Genomic DNA, 21,175 nt, shown 5'->3' on the forward strand with positions numbered 1-21,175 from the left:
TGACAAACTGATTTTTAATAAAGTTATTCCTCTTTGCAAAAGCATTTTCACCAGAATTTTTTTGAATATTTTTGCCTTTCGAAAGAGAGGTTTTGTTGTAAAGAGTTGGTTTCTTGAAAATAGCCTCATTTTTCGAAACATAACCCAAACCTGGCCAGTTTGAACTCGGTTCAGTTTTTGGTGAAGGCTCAGTTTCACTTGTGTATACTTCATCAAATTTTTCTTCAAGTGTTGGAGCATTTTCAATACCAGATTTGTTTGGTATGGTTTTAGTATTTGATGAAGAAGCCACAAACTTTATAGAGGAAATATTAGAAAATGCATCTTCCTTGGCTATGTAGCCTAAACCAGATTTTTCAAACAATGGTCTTTGACTTGCAAGTAATTTGTCCAAGTTACTAGAACTTTGAGCAAATTTTGCTAAGTCACCATTCAACCTTTTAATCATATCATTTAATCTTTTATTTTCAGCAATTAACTCATGTGAGGGATCCATAATGTGTTTTCCTTTTAATTTTTCAAGTTCAGATTTTAGAAATCTGTTTTCTTCAATGATGTCCAAAGCACATTCAGTTTCCTTCACTTTTTCTTTTAAAAAATCATTTTCAGCTCTTAACACATTTCTTTCAGATCTGCATTCATTGTATTTATCAAGCAGTTTTGATGTGTTTAAAGTGAGATCATCAATAATAACATGCAAATCCTCAATGGTCAAATCATAATAGTTTACCTCATCAAGATTGTTGTTTCCAGCCATGAAGCAGTCTTTGTCATCTCCTTCAGATTCTTCTTCTTCATTTGAGTCATTCTCAAGATCCTCCCAAGCTGCCATGAGTACTCTCTTCCTTTCCCTCTTGCCTTTGTCCTCTTTTTTGAGCTTTGGATAGTTTGACTTGAAGTGTCCAGCCTCCTTGCAATGATGGCATGCCACCTTGCTCAAGTCCATCTTTTGCTCCTTTGAATTTGAACCCTTGTATTTGCCCTTGCTTTTCATCATCCTTCTAAATTTCCTAGCAAAAAACAAAAGTTCGTCATCTGAAATACCATCACTAGACTCACTCTCTTTTGGTTCTATTTGTGACTTGAGGGCTATTCCCTTTTTCTTCGAGTCTGTGTTTGTGTGTGTGGCTTCATAGGCAAGGAGTTTTCCTCTCAGCTCATCATAGGTTATGGGACTTATGTTGTTACTCTCGGTTAGGACAGTGGCAGTGTTTTTCCACTCATTTGTGAGGCTTCTAAGGAGTTTTCTCACCAAGGTTTGTTCTGCATAGTTTGTACCCATAGCATCAAGGTTGTTGATTATGATTGAGAATCTCTCAAATGCTTCATCAATGCTTTCTCCATCCTTCATGCTAAACATCTCATACTCTTTTCGCAGCATATCAATCCTCGTTTCTTTTACTTGTTTGGTGCCTTCATGTGTAACCTGGAGTTTTTCCCAGATTTCTTTGGCTGTCTTGCATCTAGACACCTTCCGGTACTCTTCAAAGCTGATAGCACAATGAAGTAGGTTGATTGCTTTAGCGTTCAGCTCTATCTTCTTCTTGTCAACTTCATTCCATTCAGCTTCTTCTTTCGGAGTCACCACTCCATCAGCACTTGTTTTTGTTGGGATCTTGGGACCACTCACAACGATCTTCCATAAGTTGTAGTCAATGGATTGGATGAAGATCCTTATCCTTTCTTTCCAGTATGAATAGTTCTTTCCATTAAAGAAAGGTGGCCGGTTGTTTGACTGGCCTTCAGTGAGGGTGTAGGCAATTGTGGTTGTGCCCAGATTGTTCGCCATTGGATCTTTGCTCCAAGCGGTTAAGCTTGATTCTTGAGACCTTAGCTCCTGATACCAATTGAAGGTTCTGGTAGGCTTAGAGAAGGGGGGTTGAATCTATGCCTTCCTTTTAAGTTACTGTTATTACCCTTTTAAAACAAACTTTCAATTCCAGTTCTGTTTGAACTTAGCAGCGAAAATTTATGAGACAATTTATTTTTGTCTCATGAATATCAGAAAACAGAACTCAGCAGAGAAGAGAAAAGCTAACACCAGCAAGTATCCTGGTTCGGTTGCCTTGTGCTATGCAACCTACATCCAGTCTCCTCCACAACTATGGAAGAATTTCACTATAGTTAATAGTATTACATACACCAATAACACAGGATTGACCCAATCCTTTCACACTCAAGTTCTGACCTAACTTGACATTGGCTATGCTAATACCTAACTATACCTCTTAGTGCTAACCCGACTAAGAAAGGGATACCTCACAGGTACAAGATACAAGACATAAACATACTTAAAGAAATCTGAAAATAACTCTAGGCTTTTCTCTCAAGTGTTTCACTCAGCCTTTTTCCATTCATGGCTTTTACTTGAGCTTTCTCACAATGCCTTTTCTCACAAGAAATTACAGAAAGATAAACATAGAAAAGTACATTACAATCTGTAAAACATGAAGGAGATTGACTTCATCAACAGCCTCTTTGCTATGTGAAAAACCAGCTTTGCAAACCACTGATTTAGTTCTTCAGTATTGGCCGAATGCTTCTTTGATAGAAAGCATTATCCAAGTAGAGGAACTTCACAGGGAATACTTCACAGAACTCAATTCTCAAACTCTGGTTTTCTCTCCTTGCTTCTGAATGAACAGCAAGCTTCTTTTTATCTCCTTGCATGTTCCTTGGTTCTTCTTCCAAGGTCAACACCTTGAGCCTTGAGCTTCACCAACCCACAGATTCACTTTTTCACCTTAATCCTTAGAGTGGAAACTTTCCTTCTGACTTTCTCTCCTTGACCGAAAGCCACAATACAGCAACCATGAAAATCTCTCAAGGGTCAACTTGATCTGAGCCCTTGAAAACCAACTTGGTCCCCAAGTATCACTTGTGACCGTAGATGTAGAGCAGAATAGGGCAGTGAACAACTTTCCCTTGAATACCATTTTCGGATAGTGCAGAGAGTTGGGAAGAAGGGATGAAGATTTGATGCATGCAAGATGAGATGGATTACCTTTCTTAAGCTTGATTTAGCTTGGGATTTCTGTTTTAGCTTCTGTGTTTCAAGCTTCAACTCTCTCTCTCTTGCTTCTTTGGTTATTGGCTTATGGAGGAAGTTTTTTCTCTCTTTCTCTTTCTTACTTTTCTGAACTCTTGATTTGACTTGATTAGAGAGGAGAGTAACGTTGCCTTGGTTAAGCAAAAGAGAGGGATTTGCATTTCTGAAACCAGATCGGGCTTGGATCGGGTATTAGTATGCTTGGCCCGATTTAATTTCTTTGGTTTCTTCCTTTGCTTTTGCTTGGGCTCTTTATTTTGCTTTCAGCCTAATATTCTTTGCTGAATGCCTTTTATTCCATTTGGGCTTTTAACATTTGGCCTGCAACAATAAACAATTAGTTAATAAGTAGATTTAATTAATCAACACTAATTATTTATTTTGCTCAAAAATAATGTTTGTCATCATTAATTAATTTAGTTAATTTCTTAACTCAACACTACAGAATACTAGATAGATATTCTCTAGTAACCATTGGGGTGTTATGGCTAAAGAAAACTGAAGATTTATCCAAATTCACCACTTGTCCACTTAGTTGACTATAATTATTTAGCACATTAAGTAGATTAACACAGTCTTTTTTCGAAGCCTTGCTAAATAAAATAGAATCATCAGCAAAAAATAAATGACTGATAGTAGAACACTTGCGATTGAGTCTCGAACTCACAATTTTGCATCTCTGTTCTCCTTTGTGGAACAGATGGGAGAGTCCATTTGTACAAAGCAAAAATAGATAAGGGAAGAGGGGATCGCCTTGATGAAGCCCTTTACACGGTTTGAAAAAATCATAAGGTTGACCTTCCACAGTAATAGAGTATGATACTGCTGTTAAGGGTGTTTGGTTTGCGGTTTGGTTCGATTTTTTGGCAAAAACTCATTCGATCAATGTTATATAATTATGTGGTTCGATTTGATTCGGTTTTTTTATCGATACTATTCAAACCAAATCAAACCTATTAATATCAGTTTAGTTTGGTTCAGTTTTTTCGGTTTTTCAATTAATTTTAAAAAAAAAGTCTAAAAATTGTAGGAACGGATAGAGCCATGACTGAAGTAGAAAAAAATATTAAGAGTAAAAGACAAATAAGTCCCTGACGTTTTTTTCTGCGGACATTTTCGTCCATGACCATTGAAAAATACTTTTAAGTCCCTGACGTCCTTAAAAGTTGGATGGATCAGTCCCTCCATCCAAATGCCTCCGTCAGACCCAACGGAAAAGTCTGACGTGGCTCCCGTAATGCTTGTCACGCGTACGCATGGGTCACGTGTACGCGTCACCTGGCAGACTTCCCTCTCAGACTTTTTCCGTTGGGTCTGACGGAGGCATTTGGATGGAATGACTGATCTGTCCAACTTTTAAGGACGTCAGGGACTTAAAAGTATTTTTCAATGGTCAGAGATGAAAATGTCCGTGAAAAAAAAGTCAGAGACCTATTTATCTTTTACTCAAATATTAAAGTGTAACAACATGCAATATCTTGAAACTAGGATCACTCAGTGGCATGAGGTCTCATTTTAATTGGTTACTAACAATTAATTGAGCTTCTTTTATCAAAGCAAATCTAATTTCTAAGAGTACTAAATAAAGAATAAAAGGAAGCCAACAGAAAATAAAGAAGCAAAACACCACTATACTTGATTCACACAAAGTGAAGTTCTTTGATTTGATCAAATCGTTGGTGTCAACCCAATCTTCCATCCCTCCCAATGATAATTATTGTCCTTGTTCACATTGGCTCAGAACAAAAATAGATCAAAACCAATCATCATAATTAGAAAAATCAGTACCAATTAGATGTTAGAAGGAAAAAAAGTCCAGAAAAAAATCAAGAACCAACACCCAGGGCTCCATTCTAGACACAGACAAATAGTGCATGAGGACAACACGGCGGGGCTGGATGGTGAAAACAGGGACAACGCGGACACGGAGGCTCCATATCTGAATTGAATCAATCGGTGGCTGGGTGGCTCAGTGCTGTGTTGTGGGTGGCCAGAAATGCAGCTGTACTGCTATGGGTGGCTAGAAACGGTGTTGCAGGTGGCCAGAAACGGTGCTGTGGGTGGCACCGGGGGTGGTGTATTGTTGGCTGCTGGATGGTGCTGGGTGGTGTAGTGTCCACGACTGCGAGGGTGGTGCTGGCTGGAGCTAGGTGGTGCTATCCGCGAGGAGGTGCGGGGAGGAAAGGTTCGGCGGCGTTGGGAGGAAGGTTTCAGTGGCGCTGCTAGGTGGTGGGAGGAAGGGCTTCGCCGGCGCTGGGAGGTGCTGTAAGAAGGTGGGTTCGCTGTCGGCCCTGGGTTTCTTCGAGTTCGAGACTCGAGAGTGAGTGCAGAGAGCAAGACTAAGTAGAGAGCGGCTAGGTTACTGGAGATTGAGGTTAGGTTAGGTCACGTTTGGGGGTGGGGGTTTAGTTTTTTAGGGTTTTTTATAATACCAGTTCGGTTCGGTTAGGATTTTTATTGTCAGAATCGAAAATCGAACCGAACCGCGGTAAAAACAGCAAAATATATTTTTTTTGGTTTTTTCGATTTTCGGTTTATTCAGTTTTCCGTTTTTGGTTTAGTTAGTCGGTTTTGTTCAGTCCGGATTGGTTTTGAATACCCCTAAGTCTGTTGTCACACATAGGGGTGAACGCGAATCAGATTGGATATGGCTAAAATTTTGATTTCATTCGCACTAAAATCATCGGATCGGATCCAATATCCGCATTTTTTAAGCTTGTATCCGATCCGATCCGCACATTTGCGGATCAAATATCGGATATATCCGCAAAACACACAAATATTTTTAAAAACTTATTTTTATTAAAAAAATATTAATAAAATTCATTTTTCTATTCTTTTAAATATGTTTACTCTTAAATAATATTAAACATACTTTTCTTAAATTATAAATTAAAATAATACAACATATATAATAATTATTAGTTGAAATAAAATATAAAAGAATATTTACTTATTTATTTCTTTATTTTTGCGGATACGCGGATATGCGGATCGAATATGCAGATACCTACACAAAATTCGCAATCCGATTCTATTAGTGTGCGGATCGGATCCATATCCACAATTTTCGGATCGAATTCAGATAAATACCGCAAATATGCGGATCGAATCCAATCCATAAACACCCCTAGTCTCACATTTCTTCATCTAGTCTATCCATTTCTTACTAAATCCTATTTTTTCCTTTATAACCCACACAAAATTCTATTCCACTCTATCATATGCTTTATTCATATCCAACTTCAATACTAAATCTTGATCACCATAATGTTTATTCTTAATCTTAACACTTGGTGATTTGGGAATCTAGAAAAAAATAAGATTTTTAAAGTTAGGAGTGAATTAAAAACCTAATGAGATTACATATAATGAATACCACGTTAGTAAATTTATTTGCCACATCAGCTAATTTTATTAACAGAATAGACTTTTTTTTTTAACAGTTGAGTATTTTTGTAATATTTATCAATATTTAAGTGATATTTTATTGTTAACAAAAGTGAATATCATTGAATACTAAAAGTTGTTCTTTCTACTAAACAAATTTGTATTGAGAAAGAGTACGTACTCCGTACTCAGAGAGAATGAGAGAAGGAGAGAGCGGGAGAGAGCGTTTGAGGGTGAAACACGGTGAAGAAGATGGCCATGCCATCGAAAGAGATAAGGGGGAGAGTGTGGGAGGGTTTGCATCAGGTGTGAAGGAGGGATCAAGTAAGGGCGACCTTAGTTCCAGGGTGACTTCCAAGATTTCGTTCCGTGACAAGGTTATTGGTTCTACGGTAGCCACAGGGATAAATCGGGCTGAAGCTCTAGATGAGGATTCCATGGCAGTGGTCACTGGAAAACAAGGAGATCCTATACCTCCAAGAGTTTGCTTCTCCGAAGAGGCTAGGAACATCCTTTCTGAACCATACAAGGAAGCAATTGTGATTAAGGTTCTTGGAAAAAACCTTAGTTACACGGCCATGTTTCACAAATTAAAAGGGGTATGGAGGATCACCGGTGGATATGAAATCTTGGATGTGGGTTTTGGGTACTTCCTCGTTAAATTTGATCGCATGGACGATCGAGAGAAGGTTTTACTAGGGGGGCCATGGATGATCTTCGGTCACTATATTGCGGTCAAGCCATGGACACCGGATTTTAAACCTTGTGAGGACACTTTCGGGGAGACTATGGTTTGGATTCGAATCTCTGGTTTGAGCATATGGTACTATCAGGATAAAGCCATGATGAGAATCGCTTCTGCTGTGGGAAGACCAGTCAAGGTGGATCTGGCTACTAAGTTGGCGGAAAGGGGAAAATTTGCTCGGGCTTGCATGCAAATTAATCTTGGTTTGCCGGTGGTCCGGAGTGTGATTGTCGATGAGTTTGAATATAAGGTGGAGTATGAATGCTTACACCTTATTTGTGACAAGTGCAATTGTTTCGGGCATCCAGCAACTGACTGCAGAATGACCCCAATAGATTCGGAAAGGGTGGATCGAAAGGAAACATCAGTGACCGAGACGGCGGCCCGGGTGGTGCAGCCACAGGAAGCTTCAAAAGAGAAAATTTTTGAATTTGGATGCAATCCCAAAGAGTCAGTGATAGTTGCAGAAATTGGGGAGGAATTAGACGATACGTTGCATGGGAAGGAAGTGGGGTCCCAACATTTGGAAAATGAGGCTGGCTGGACTAAAGTCAGCGGTAAAAGGAGAGGAAAATTGAGTCAATCAAACAAAGCCCAACAAACATCTAAAGATAAAATGTCGGTGCGCTCAACTCAGAAATTGGACCAGAACCGTGACTTTGGGCTACGTATGAGAGGAGCCGAATCAGGGGTGAAGACCGGGTCGGTTAGCGGATCTAAGGCACGCATGGCATCTTCCAAACAAAAAGGGGTGAAGGGCAAATCTGTCTCCGTTGCGGTGCCGACTTTCACTGCCATTATCAAAAACGGACACAAGAGGTTGCGCCCTTCTTCTTTGCAGAATTCGCCGTCGACTCCGGACTGCCTTGGCGACACCAGCAAGCATCAAATCGGCAAATTAGAAGGGTTGTCAGTGGAGGGACACAGACAAACCGGGCAACAACCGGACAAGGACAAGCAAGCCTTAGGGGGATATGATGGTGGATCTTCATCATCTCGTTAGGGACTTCAGCTGAGGTTGGTCCTTTTTACAATACAAATTGTTTTATGGATTATTTAGATTTAAGCTTTCTATTTTGGAATATTAGAGGTGCCTCTAATAAATTGGCCCGGGTTCATAGTAAGGAGTTAGCGAATAAATTTCATCCTACTTTTTTCATTCTGTTTGAAACCCATATTGCTTTCGAGAGGATGAAATCTTTTTGGAATAATCTAGGTTACCAGGGTGTTGGTATTGTTGAGGCTAATGGTCATAGTGGGGGTATCTGGGTTCTATGTTCTAATTCAAATATTTCTGTGAGAGTATTGGATGTAGTTGATCAATGTATCAGTTTTGAAATCACTATGGGCAATACATCTAGTTACTGCAGTGCGGTGTATGCTAATCCGCATATACATCGGCGTAAAGAACTGTGGGGTGACTTGACAAGGATTGCTAATATGATCCACGGACCTTGGATTGTGTTAGGGGATTTTAATGATGTTTTGTTGCAGAGTGAAGTTAGAGGGGGGCAATTTAGACTTGCCAGAGCAGAACAATTTGCGGAAACATTGGAGGATTGTGGGCTGTTTGATATGGGGGCTATTGGGAGAAGATTCACTTGGTACAGGAAGGTAAAAGGTGGGGTGCAGGTGGCCAAGAAGCTTGATAGAGCAGTCATCAACCAGGACTGGCGACTAATGTTTCCGGAGGCTTATACTGAGGTGCTGGCGCGCCTTCACTCTGATCATTGCCCATTATTCACTAGGTGCAAGATGGCAAAGAGGGCTACCAAAGGCCATCGTCCGTTCAGATTCCAGGCTGCGTGGATGACTCATCCTCTTTTTAGGAATGTTGTTGATACAGCTTGGAATAGAGGAGCTCCGGATGTAGTCAAATGTTTATTGGAGGTTCAAAAAGATGCAACTAGCTTCAATAAAAAGGTTTTTGGCAATATTTTTGTTAAGAAAAGGGAGTTGGAGAGGCTTTTGAATGACGTTCAGATTACTCTGGAAAGTCGGGAGGATCAACAGCTTAGGATCAAAGAGCAATTTTTGCATCAGGAACTGAATGCTGTCCTTCTTCAAGAAGAGTTGTTGTGGTATCAAAAATCTAGAGAACAATGGGTGAGATGTGGAGACAGAAATACAAAATTTTTTCATCTGCAGACAGTTATCAGGAGAAAGAGGAACAAAATTCATGGGTTATTTTTGGAGGATGGGTCTTGGGCCACGGAGACTACGACTCTAGAAATGGCGGCAAATTCTTTCTTTCAAAAGCTCTTTTCTACAAGGGAGGATATTGACCTGGACGTCATGGGGCCTTTTCCTTGCCCGTCTCTTAGTACTGAGGCTTGTCAAAAGTTAGTGGAACCGGTGACGTCTGAAGAGGTTAAAAGAGCTGTGATGACCATGAGTTCATTTAAAGCCCCAGGGCCAGATGGATTTCAAGCAATTTTCTACAAAGAGTTCTGGGACTCTCTTAGCAACGATGTGTGTAGACTGGTCAAGCGAGCCTTTGAGGGTGAGCCACTGAATGCGGCTATTTTTGATACTCTCATTGTTCTAATTCCTAAAGTGGAAGTTCCCTCTTCCTTACGGGAGTTTCGGCCTATTAGCTTATGTAATGTAATTTCTAAAATTGTCACAAAGGTTCTAGTTAACAGGTTTAGACCTTTCCTGTCGGAGATCATTGGTCCTTTGCAAGGAGGATTCATTCCAGGAAGAGGAACCACAGAGAATATTATCATTGCTCAAGAGATTATGCACTTCATGAGGAACACCAAGTCTCGAAAAGGGACCATGGCATTCAAGATTGATTTGGAAAAAGCTTATGATAGGGTAGACTGGCGTTTTCTGGAAGCTACTTTGGTCCGGTTTGGGTTTCCAAAGGCTACCATTAATCTTATATTGAATTGTGTGACTTCCTCTTCGTTGGCAGTTTTGTGGAATGGGAACAGGCTCCAAAATTTCAATCCGAAGAGAGGGTTGAGGCAAGGAGATCCTATGTCTCCTTATCTATTTGTACTCTGTATGGAAATGATTGCCTGCTTTATCTCTCATAGAGTTTCCCAAGGTTTGTGGAACCCAGTTGCGGTTTCTAGGAATGGACCACGACTCTCTCATTTGATGTTTGCAGATGATCTTTTGCTTTTCTGTAAGGCATCAAAAGCTCAAGTAATAGAGGTCATGTATTGTTTGGACTTGTTTTCTAGAGCGTCAGGTTTAAAGGTAAATCTTCATAAGTCAAAGGCCCAGTGTTCCAAGAAGGTGTCGGAGAGGAGAAAAGAGGTTCTCTCAGGGGTCTCTAACATCCGGTTCTGCAATGATTTGGGTAAATACTTGGGAATTAACATCGGTCATGCCAGAGCTTCCAGGAAGACGGCTCAGGAGATTATTGAAAAAATTTCGAGAAAGCTCTCCAGTTGGAAAGGACGCCTACTGAATAAGGCAGGGAGGCTTTGTCTTGTTAAATCGGTTATGGCCTCTATCCCAGTTTATGAAATGCAAATTTCTCTTCTCCCGAAGTATGCATGTAATAAAATTGATTCCTTGATGAGACAATTCTTGTGGAAAGGCCAAGCGACTGGAAAAGGGCTGCCTCTGGTCAGGTGGGAGGTCGCCATAACTCCTAAAAAGGCAGGAGGATTGGGTATTAGGGATACTTCCTGTGCTAACATGGCGCTTCTGGGAAAGTTGGTATGGGATTGTCTAAATAATAGTGAGAAGTTATGGGTGCAGGTTCTGAAGCATAAATATCTCAGGAATCAATCTGGTATGAACGGAAACAGTAGAAATTCTTCATCGGCTACCTGGAAGAACATTGTTAGTGCCTATGAGCATCTCAAGGAAGGGCTTCATTGGAATATTGGAGATGTCCACAAATCAGTTTGGTATGATGAGTGGACTCCTTTTGGTAAGCTTTGCAACCTTGTTCCTTATGTACATATTTTTGAATCAGATTTCATGGTGGCTGACTTGTGGAAAGGGGTGTCTTGGGAGGTTGATAGTCTTACCACGCCTATTCCGCATGAGATTAAGCAGTTTATTTGTGGTCTGAGATATCTTAGTTTGACTGAATCGGAGCCACAGTGGGAGTGGTGGCCTGCAGCAACAAAAAAGTATAGTGCAAGGGAGGGTTACAGATGGTTATTAAAGAAAACATTAAATTGGAATGCCAACAGTAATTGGAACTGGTTGTGGAACACAAACATTCCAGAGAAGTTCAAATTTACTATGTGGCTTAGCTTACATGATGCTCTACCAACTGAGACCTTTCGATTCAAGCGGCATTTAGCTTCTTCAGATATGTGTAAGAGATGTAACAAGGCGCAGGAGACTATGGAGCATTGCCTTAGAGACTGTGAACGATCAAAGGCAATCTGGAATATGTTGGATCCTAGTATCCTGGACTCGACGGCTGGTACTGCTCTTGAAGAGTGGTTTCGGAAGGCCTTGGCTAACAATGAGGCGTCCTTTGGTGCAGGGCTTTGGTGGGTATGGAGACATAGGTGCAATGACATATTCAACACTGACAACCCTTGGACAGACCATAAGGTTGTTGCCTTGGCCAGAATTACCGCCAAGGACTTACAGGTTTACAGGAATCGAAGCAATGCCTTTAGGTCTCTCCGAAATTGCCTGTGTTGGGAACCACCGGTAGGCAATAGTTTTAAAGTTAATTGTGATGCAAGCTTGTATATGGATTCAAATTTAGCAGGATTTGGGTGTATTATTAGAGATTCTAAGGGAGATTGGATCTCGGGCTGCTCTGGAAGCATTCCCCCTTGGTCTATAATCAGATGTGAATTATTTGCTGCTTGGAGGGGGCTGGTTTTAGCTTGGGATTGCGGTTTGAGGGATATTATATGTGAAACAGATTGCCTTGACATTCTGCCCATCATGCATGAGCTTACAAGTGGGTATCCATCTGAAGTAACAGATTTGGTTCACAAGATTCAGGAGCTTTTATCTCGTCCTTGGCTTGTTCACGTTGAATGGGTGTCCCGAGAAGCAAATAGAGCTGCGGATTGGATGGCTAAATATGGTGCCAAGAGTAACTCTAATCATGTTATTTGGTCTGAGCCTGGTGTTGATCTCCAACGAATCATTCGCTCGGATTTAGAATAGTTTTTGCTTTGTTTCTTTCCTTGTTTAGTCACCAAAAAAAAAAAAAGTGAATATCATTTTTGTTAGCATTTTGATCATTCAGAGACAAAATTGATAATTTATTCTTTGAAAAACTATATAAGAATTATGCTTCCCGATTAATTTATGCTATAGCTAACCTGAAGCATGTGTGAGAAAATTTTGTTCTAATTAAAAGGTTTGGGTTAAATTTTGGAATTTCACATAAATTCATTTCTAAAATATTAAAACAGCAATTCATATGAAAAATGACAATTATAACTATAACTATAAAATATAAGTTATACAAGTAACAAGTTTTTATAGAAATCAATAACCTAATATTAATATTACAAGGTATTGATATGTTTAAAAGTATCATTGATATAAAAAATTACCTAGCTAAAAGTAATTATTCACATCAATATAATAATTAATGTGATATATATTGCCAAAAAATTGAGTGTCAAATCTCAAATTATGTATATAAGAAATAGTATAAAAAAATTAATTATTATTTTATTCACAAATATTTAAAAATGGATAAATTATAAAAAATAAAATTAACATTATATTCATTAAAAATAAGTTCTAATTCATAGGATCTATAATTATTTTTTTTTAAAGAAGAACAACTTTTATTCATAAAAACGTGATACGATACTTATAAATTGCAGTCAGAGCATTAGATTTACATTTAAAATAGAAGATAAATATCCTATATGTTTGATGGAAGCAGATACTTAAGAATGGTGAATTGATTTTCAAAATAGCATCGCATCGCAGGAGACAGCAACACGGTAGAAAAAAAAAAAGCTGGCAATATATCTTACTTGACATAACTGGAAGGCTAAAAACGAGTTGATATTTGAGCAGCGATGGAAGACCCTATGGATATGCTTTGAAGAAGTTTGAAGGGTAGCAAGTGAGAGACTAAGAAGATGATAGATCCCTAAATTTGGGTAACCTGTATCAAAATAGTTTCTATCTTTTGGTGGAACTTTTTTCTTTTTTTTTTTTTTTTTTGTGTGTAGTCCAATTGGACCTTTCTCATTATTAATGAAAATTTAACTATTTATGAGAAAGAAATATAGAGTTGCTACACATCTAAATTTTTTTGACAATCAAGTTCAACTAAGTTGGTCCAAATTCAACAAAAATTAGTTTCGTTAGTGGAGCGTGAATACATGCTTCAACTACATAAACATTCCCGCATTTCTCTCCTCCTTCTTCTTCTACTTCTTCGCGTTTCTCCTCCTCCTTCTTCGCATTCCTCTTCCTTTTTTTGTGTTTCTCCTCCTTCTTCTCCTCGTTCCTTCTTCTTGGTTTTATTCCTCTTAAGAGAATAAATCAAGAAGAATTTTGAGAAAATGAAATAAGAAGGAGAAGATGAAGAAAAAAAGGAGAAGACGAAAGGAAGATGAGGAGGAGAAATTCAAGTGAAACGAAACCAAATGAACCTAAATTAAACTAAGAAATGAATTGAAATTTTTTAAGGAATAAAAATGTTGGTCAATACTTAGTAACAGCATCAAGAGAACCTTAGTTAATTCACAATTGAACCGAAATTAGTTTAGATTTGAACAAGTAGTAAAAAAACTCGATCATCAACCAAAACACATCAAATTTATTTTTGGATCTAAATAAACTTCAAATAAACCAAAATTATTTAATAATGGCACCAAAGAAAATTAGAACCAATAAAGATGTTAGCAAAATATTGGTGTTTTTTATGATGACGATAACGAAAGAGAAAGATAACGAAGAAGTGGCAATGAATGTGCGCGTATGGATTTAAAATACTTGATTGGACTTGGTCAAAGTTATGACTTGGATGTAGAGATTTATTCAAAAAGAATATCCTATATGTTGAACGATAAATTGAAAGGAGGGGTAACATTCAATTACAAAGAGGAGAAGGAAGGAGAAGGAAGGCCAAAGAAAGAGCTTCGAATTCGCTACGACTTCTTCCCAAAAGCTTCGCATTAGCGACTACGTACCTGAAAAGAGTTCGATTTAGGAGAGTGAAAAGCTCTTATTCTTCTTCCTTTTCTTTCATCAGCAGAGAGTTCAAAAAGAGAGGAGCATGAAGATAGTTCAGTTCTTGATGCTCTTCGAGAATCTGATGCTTCAACCTAGCTTCCCAACTTCTACTCCTATAAGAGGTTAAAAGAAACTCGACTGAGTTGGAGAGGAGAGAATGGCCACTCATTAAAGGCTTTCTCCGCGCTGCAGTAAGAGTATCGGTAGAAGAAATGGATGTAAGGGCTCAATAAAGTCGAAGAGGAGCAAAGAGCAGCTACAGCAACTCAAAAGAAGGTTCCTATGCTTCAGCTCTATGAGCGAAAGACATTATTCTAGTAGTAGAAAAAACCTCTCTTCTTCTATTAGTAGAGTGGATTCCTATTTTCGATTGACTTTCTTACTTCCTATCCCTGTCGAAAAAGTGAGCTCTTTCATTCCTCTCCACTCGAAGCAGATTGAGTGACTCCTGCCCTTATAGGTAGTTTAGCCGTAAAAAGTCTTTATTTGTTGAGTGTTGAAACTTCATCCGCTCCTAGACCTTTAGAATAGGATTCCGGAAAAGGAGTTCTTCGGGGAAACTCTCTTGTGCCAACGGTGGATCCGGTGCCACATATGATTCTATTATCACTTCCGATAGGCAGGAACGAGATCCCTCCTGCTACCCAAAAGGGTAGACCAAAAGCACTGAAATGAATATGAGAAATGTGGCCTACCTAGAGCCTATAGCTATAGAAGGAATCTTTCGTTACTAGAACCCCTTACTAGTGACTGTAAGCGAAATGTATTTAGTGAACGCCTGGTCCTCTCGAACCAGATAAACACTAACCTGGGGATACTGAGTTCAATATTTTTATGTATAGCTCTGTAATCTCTATCTAAATGACTAAGTCTTCCAGTGGTCTCTCTCCTACCCAAAACCATCCCTTCCAGCGTTAGCGCACTAGATCCCAATCTTTTTTGCGGTTCTCACTTGGTATTGACTATGTGGAAACATATTCTCCTGTGGTGGATTCAATAATATTAAGATATCTGATTAATTTGACTGTGCATGAAAAGCTTGACATGCGCCTAATGGATGTTATTACAACCTATCTATACGGCTTAATTGATAAAAAAATTTATATAAAAGTCCCTGAAGGACTCAAAGGGCCTAAAGCATAAAACTTCAAAATCCTTATATGGAATAAAACAATCTAGGCTTACGTGGTATAAACGTCTTAATGAGTACTTATCAACCTATTTATACGGCTCAATTGATAAAGAAATTTATATAAAAGTCCCTGAAGGACTCAAAGTGCCTAAAGCATAAAACTTCAAAATCCTTATATGGAATAAAACAATTTGGGCTTATGTGGTATAAACGTCTCAGTGAGTACTTATTAAAAGATGGATACAAAAATGACCGTATATGTCCATTTGTGTTCATAAAAAAATCTAAATCCAAATTTGTTGTTATTACAGTATATGTTGATGATTTAAACATCATTGGATCACCTGAAGAGATTTCAAAAACTGCAGATTATTTAAAAAGAGAATTTGAAATGAAAGATCTTGGTAAAACAAAATTTTATTTTAATTTACAAATTGAACACTTGAAGAATAGTATATTCATCTATCAGTCAACTTATACGGAGAAACTTTTGAAAAAAAAAATTTACATGGACAAAGTACACTCATTGAGTATTCTATTTCGACCATGTAAAAATAACGAGGAGTTTATTTTTCTCTAACAAATCAACGCTCGACCACACGACCTCTAGAACCATAGTTATTAAAACAGGATCGAACCGGCCGGTTCGACTAAAAAATTGGTAAACCGGATCTTATACCGGTCCGGTCCAAAGTTAGGACTGTTCAAGACAGAGAACCGAAACGAACCGGTTGAACCTGGAATGAACCGGCCAAAACCGGTGAAAATCGAACCGGACGGAACCGCTGGTACCAACTGAAGGCGAAGCTACGATGCATCTGCTTTGTGGTTTGTGGAAAACTTTCCAAAATGGCTGTCATGAGATTTGAACTTCTAACTCCAGGGTTGCAAGAACGACAATCATACCACCAAGCTGGAATGAACCGGAACAAACCGGTTGAACCTAGAATGAACTGGCCAAAACCGGTGAAAACCGAACCGGACGAAACCGCTGGTACCAACTGAGGGCGAAGCTACGATGCATCTGGGTTCTGCAAGTCCACCATGCTCTCCATATGCTCAGCGTGTCAAGTGTCAAAGCTTCGTGGTTTGTGGAAAACTTTCTAAAATGGCTGTCATAGGATTCAAACTTCTAACTCCAGGGTTGCAAGAACGACAATCATACCACCAAGCTGCATTGCTTCTTATTAACATATATTCAAATTATAATACATATAGCAAGTTTTATTTTATTTATATTCAATTAATTTTAATTTTAAAGTCACTCATTTTTAAATCAATTATATTTTATTTTAACTGTATCTAAGCTTTTACTTATAATAATATAATAATACAATAAATATAAATTAATTAATAAAGCATTAAAATTTAAAAATAATAATTATTTTTATAATAACAAATTAAAAGTACTTATAATAAAAAAAATAATTAAATTTTACATAATTATTTAATTATACCGGATTAATCGGTTTAACCAATAACTCACCAGTTGAACCAATAATTCGGTGACTCAATAATTTTACCAACTCTAGTTTCTATAGCCAATTTACTTTATTTTATACTCTTTTTTTTTATGAAAGTACGAAACGACATCGTTTGTGTTGTGTCCACCTAACTTCAAAGTTGGAAGATGAGATTGACGAATGACGCTGGAGAAAGCAAGGGTTTGGATTCGCAGAAGAGAATAATAATAATAATAATTGATGATCAGAAACAGGTTGATAATGAAAGCATTAGCATCATTATCATCATCAACACTCTCACTACGTTGCTGCAGCTACAACAACAAGTCTTCACTCAATCTCAACTCTCTCTTCTTCGCTCGCCGCAGATTCCACTCTTCACCGCCGATTTCAATGGCTTCTGCTTCCGTCAACAACGAACGTGCCCGTGCTCCACCCGCCATTCCCTTGCCCCCTCCCCCTCTCTCCAAGGCAACTTCACTTCTCTCTCTCTCTCTCTCTCTCTCTCTCTCCCTTCACTTCACTCACTCACTTGTTTCTCCTTTCAGTTCAAGATCGGGCTGTGCCAGCTGTCTGTAACCGCCGACAAGGAGAAGAACATCGCCCACGCCCGCCAAGCCATTCAAGACGCCGCCTCTAAGGGTGCTCAGCTTGTTCTCCTCCCAGTCAGTTCCTCCTTCCCGGATACGGATTATCTTGTTTCAATTGAACTCTAAATAATTAACTTATCGCATTTTTTTCTACTCTTATAGAACTACAAAGTTCGAGAAATACTTGTATAATCTTACTATCTTAGTTATATTTAAGGTGAATTTCGAAAACTTATTTTTATCTAAAATTTAATGTATTCATTATTAGGCCTATCACCCGATAATGCATGACAGAGGTAGTTTACCCTCCAGTTTTTGAGTAATTGCCTTTCGAATTTTATTCTCTTCCTTCAATTTTGCTCAATCATTTTGTGTGTTTGTTGTGGTGTTGTCTCAGGAAATTTGGAACAGTCCTTATTCCAATGACAGTTTCCCTGTGTATGCTGAGGATGTTGACGCCGGTGGCGATGCCTCTCCTTCTACTGCCATGCTCTCTGATCTCGCCCGTCTCCTCAAGATCACCATTATTGGTGGTTCTATACCTGAACGTTCCGGGGGAAACTTGTATAATACATGTTGCGTATTTGGCACTGATGGAAAGCTTAAAGCCAAGCACCGCAAGGTTGGGTCATCTACAATGTTGGAATGTGCATAGGGATCTTGTTCTTAATGCTTGGTTCACATGAATTTGTGCTTTGGATGTTTGATGTTATTGTGCCTCCCAAAATAATTCAATCCTTTTTTTTTGGATATTTGACTTTCATAATTGATCTTGATGGTGGTGGTACTTGAACTATTTTCTTGCATTTGCTTTGTTGTGCAAATTTTGACATGCTGGCATCAATGCAGATACACCTTTTCGACATGGACATTCCCGGGAAGATTACCTTTATGGAGTCAAAAACTCTTACTGCTGGGGAGACTCCAACAATTGTAGACACAGGTCTAATATATCCCCTGGTTACATATCTAAGCACATTTTCTCTGGTTCTACCTCCATCATAACGTCGCAGTCTTTATTGATATTTTGTTTGTCATTATGTAGATAAGAAATTCATGTTCAGAGCCTGAATCTTATAATAATATTGACTATGGTGGAGAAGTATAGTTGTTAACTCGTTATCTTGGTTCTGTTCAATTAACCTCTAGAATGTTTGCTTGCAATGAAATTTGTCCACAAAGCTGTAACAAAGTTACTTGATTCGTGCAGAGGTTGGGCGCATTGGCATAGGCATCTGTTATGATATACGTTTTCCCGAACTAGCAATGATATATGCAGCAAGAGGTCTGTCATTTCCATTATTTTGCTTGATACCAATTATTTCTTCTTGACTTGCAATTGGTTGTCATGATTTGACTTTTCCAAGGGTTTTTTTTTTCAATGCTTTCTAAGGCTTATTAGCATATTGAATTGTCAATTTTGTTTGCTTGGGGAAGAGAGCGGGTGGAAATTTCTTCTCTTGTTCTTAAGTTTGCGGATACTTACAGTATCAACTTTTGATTTTAGGAGCTCACTTGCTATGCTATCCTGGGGCATTTAATATGACAACTGGGCCATTGCATTGGGAGCTATTGCAAAGGGCAAGGTAGGTGGTTCTTTTATTTAACTTTTACTTTATAGTTGCTGTAACTATCTAGCATGTTATTCATTAGGGAAAAATGTGTAATCCAGTTACTGTCTTGAAGCAACTTCCTCAATAAACATGACTGTTCAATGTTATTTTTAACCCTGGCTAATTTTATTAGATTGGACTAATATTTTAATGAACCATATATATCATTTGTAATTGAAATCATAGACAAACATCACCTTTGACCCTGGTAATAACTAGAAAATACTTAATAGTTAGAACTTTTATGCAAGAGGCATGCCTCTCACATTATTTTTTGTCTTCAAACTCTTCCTTGTCTGTGGCACTGCAAACATTCTTAACTCATTTATTAATTAAGTAGTGTCTTATTTTTATTCTGTTGTTAATCTATGATTTTTTTTTCCTCAGGGCTACAGATAATCAGGTAATGACCCCTTATTTGAAACTTCGGCAGAGTTTTACTTCAAGTATATTTTAAGTTAAAGTATGTTAAATATGAAAATCATCAATTGTTTTGATAGCTGCACCAAATAAGGATCTTAGTAGCTTTAAGTTGGGAGAAATTCACACTATGAGTAAGTAATCAGTCAAATTCTTCTAATAAGAAAAACTACAAGATCCTTAACCTCTATACGAGGATGAATGTGTGATGAGTTTTAGAAAGCTGATGCTGCTTTACATTGCTAATCCGATATTGCTACCTAGATTGATTGTCTAGAGATGAGCAATGTGTCGGGGAAACTTCAACATCCTTTTGCATCCCAAAAGGAAGTAACAGAATAATATAGGATTTGAGTGAAATGATTTGTCTCACCTTTTCAATTTTGTTTGTGTGTGTGTGTGTGTGTATAGATTGGTGTTACTATTTTATTGTTGCATTTGGTGGATTGATGCCTGTTGATTGTACTATTAAACCAGGTTACAGTTTTTTTTTTTTGTATTTATGCCCATCACATTTTGAATGACCCCCCTCCTCCTCTTTTCCCTCTTCTTCCTTCTTCTTCTCCTCCTCCTCCTCCTCCTCCTCCTCCTCCTCCAAAGATCAAGTTCCTTATATCCATTCCTTTGGACTTTAAGACTTATAGACCTATTTATTTATGAGTATTTTGGAAGGAAAAAGTCCATGATCTGAGAATTGAAAAAAAAGAAAAAACTTGATTTGGAAGTTAAGCTGTGAGTTTGAGGAGACTAGTGAATCAACTTCAAATTCGTTACATACAGTTATATGTGGCAACCTGTTCACCTGCTCGGGATACTGGATCTGGTTATATAGCTTGGGGCCACTCCACTCTTGTTGGACCAGTAAGTGGATCTTTTATGTTAAGCTTTCTTTGGATAGAGCCAAAAAACATGTTCTGATTTGGAAGCTGGTATTAGCATATTTTAAGAGAAAAACTACATTTTTGTCCCTGAAACATGGAAGGTGTAATAAATTCTTCTCTATATTAGAAAATCAATACAATTTACAGCTTCATTGATCAAAGAACCTATAGTTCTGATGTATATCTAGCTTTATTTGATCTTTGAGTTTCAAATACCAGCGGAAATATCTTTCCTTAAAAATTATCAACAAAGATTCTAAACCATATTTGAGTGTATATTATTATTGTACTTACGTGGAACATGTAAATGTGACAGTGGGGGGAAGTTCTGGCTACTACAGAACATGAGGAAGCAATCATCATAGCAGAAATTGATTATTCAATATTAGAGCAGAGAAGGTTTTCTTTTCTTCACACTACACACGTGTCTTGCACAAGTTGCAGTCATAATCATGATTAATATGTCTGATGTTGTGATTTAATTATTCAGGACTCATCTCCCTGTGACTAAGCAGCGACGAGGTGATCTATACCAAGTGGTGGATTTTCAAAGGCTGAATAGCCATTAATGGCGCAGGACTTTGTATGATTGGGAGATATACATGTCTTATTTGAAGCTTTTATGTAGCATCAACAACCATCTCTCTTGTTTTGGTTAATCATACCCTATTTATTGCTAAGTGTGAATGCTCAAAACTTAAAGAGAAGGGATGAAATAAAGGAATGTAATAAACAACTGTGAC

The 21,175-nt window shown here is 38.2% G+C and overlaps 1 protein-coding gene across 1 annotated transcript; it reads left to right on the forward strand.

Moving 5' to 3' along the window:
• Positions 1-17,075: 17,075 nt before the first annotated feature.
• LOC112783277 (omega-amidase, chloroplastic) lies at positions 17,076-21,168 on the forward strand. Its single transcript, XM_025826157.2, has 10 exons — positions 17,076-17,399; positions 17,477-17,593; positions 17,916-18,140; positions 18,368-18,461; positions 18,729-18,803; positions 19,026-19,104; positions 19,519-19,534; positions 20,332-20,412; positions 20,749-20,831; positions 20,923-21,168. Exons 1-10 carry the CDS (start codon positions 17,169-17,171, stop codon positions 20,999-21,001), a joined length of 1,080 nt encoding a protein of 359 aa, XP_025681942.1. The 5' UTR covers positions 17,076-17,168; the 3' UTR covers positions 21,002-21,168.
• The last annotated feature ends 7 nt before the right edge of the window (positions 21,169-21,175 follow it).

The sequence above is a fragment of the Arachis hypogaea genome, chromosome 20, assembly GCF_003086295.3.
Source record: "Arachis hypogaea cultivar Tifrunner chromosome 20, arahy.Tifrunner.gnm2.J5K5, whole genome shotgun sequence".
NCBI lineage: Eukaryota > Viridiplantae > Streptophyta > Magnoliopsida > Fabales > Fabaceae > Arachis > Arachis hypogaea.

What these genes read in the sequence shown, in the direction of transcription:
- LOC112783277 (XM_025826157.2), top strand. Translation starts at nt 17,169, where the DNA reads ATGATCAGAAACAGGTTGATAATGAAAGCATTAGCATCATTATCATCA. An exon ending in CCCCTCCCCCTCTCTCCAAG is followed by an intron (nt 17,400 to 17,476) that starts GCAACTTCACTT and finishes TTCTCCTTTCAG; the next exon opens with TTCAAGATCGGGCTGTGCCA. An exon ending in AATGATATATGCAGCAAGAG is followed by an intron (nt 18,804 to 19,025) that starts GTCTGTCATTTC and finishes TTTTGATTTTAG; the next exon opens with GAGCTCACTTGCTATGCTAT.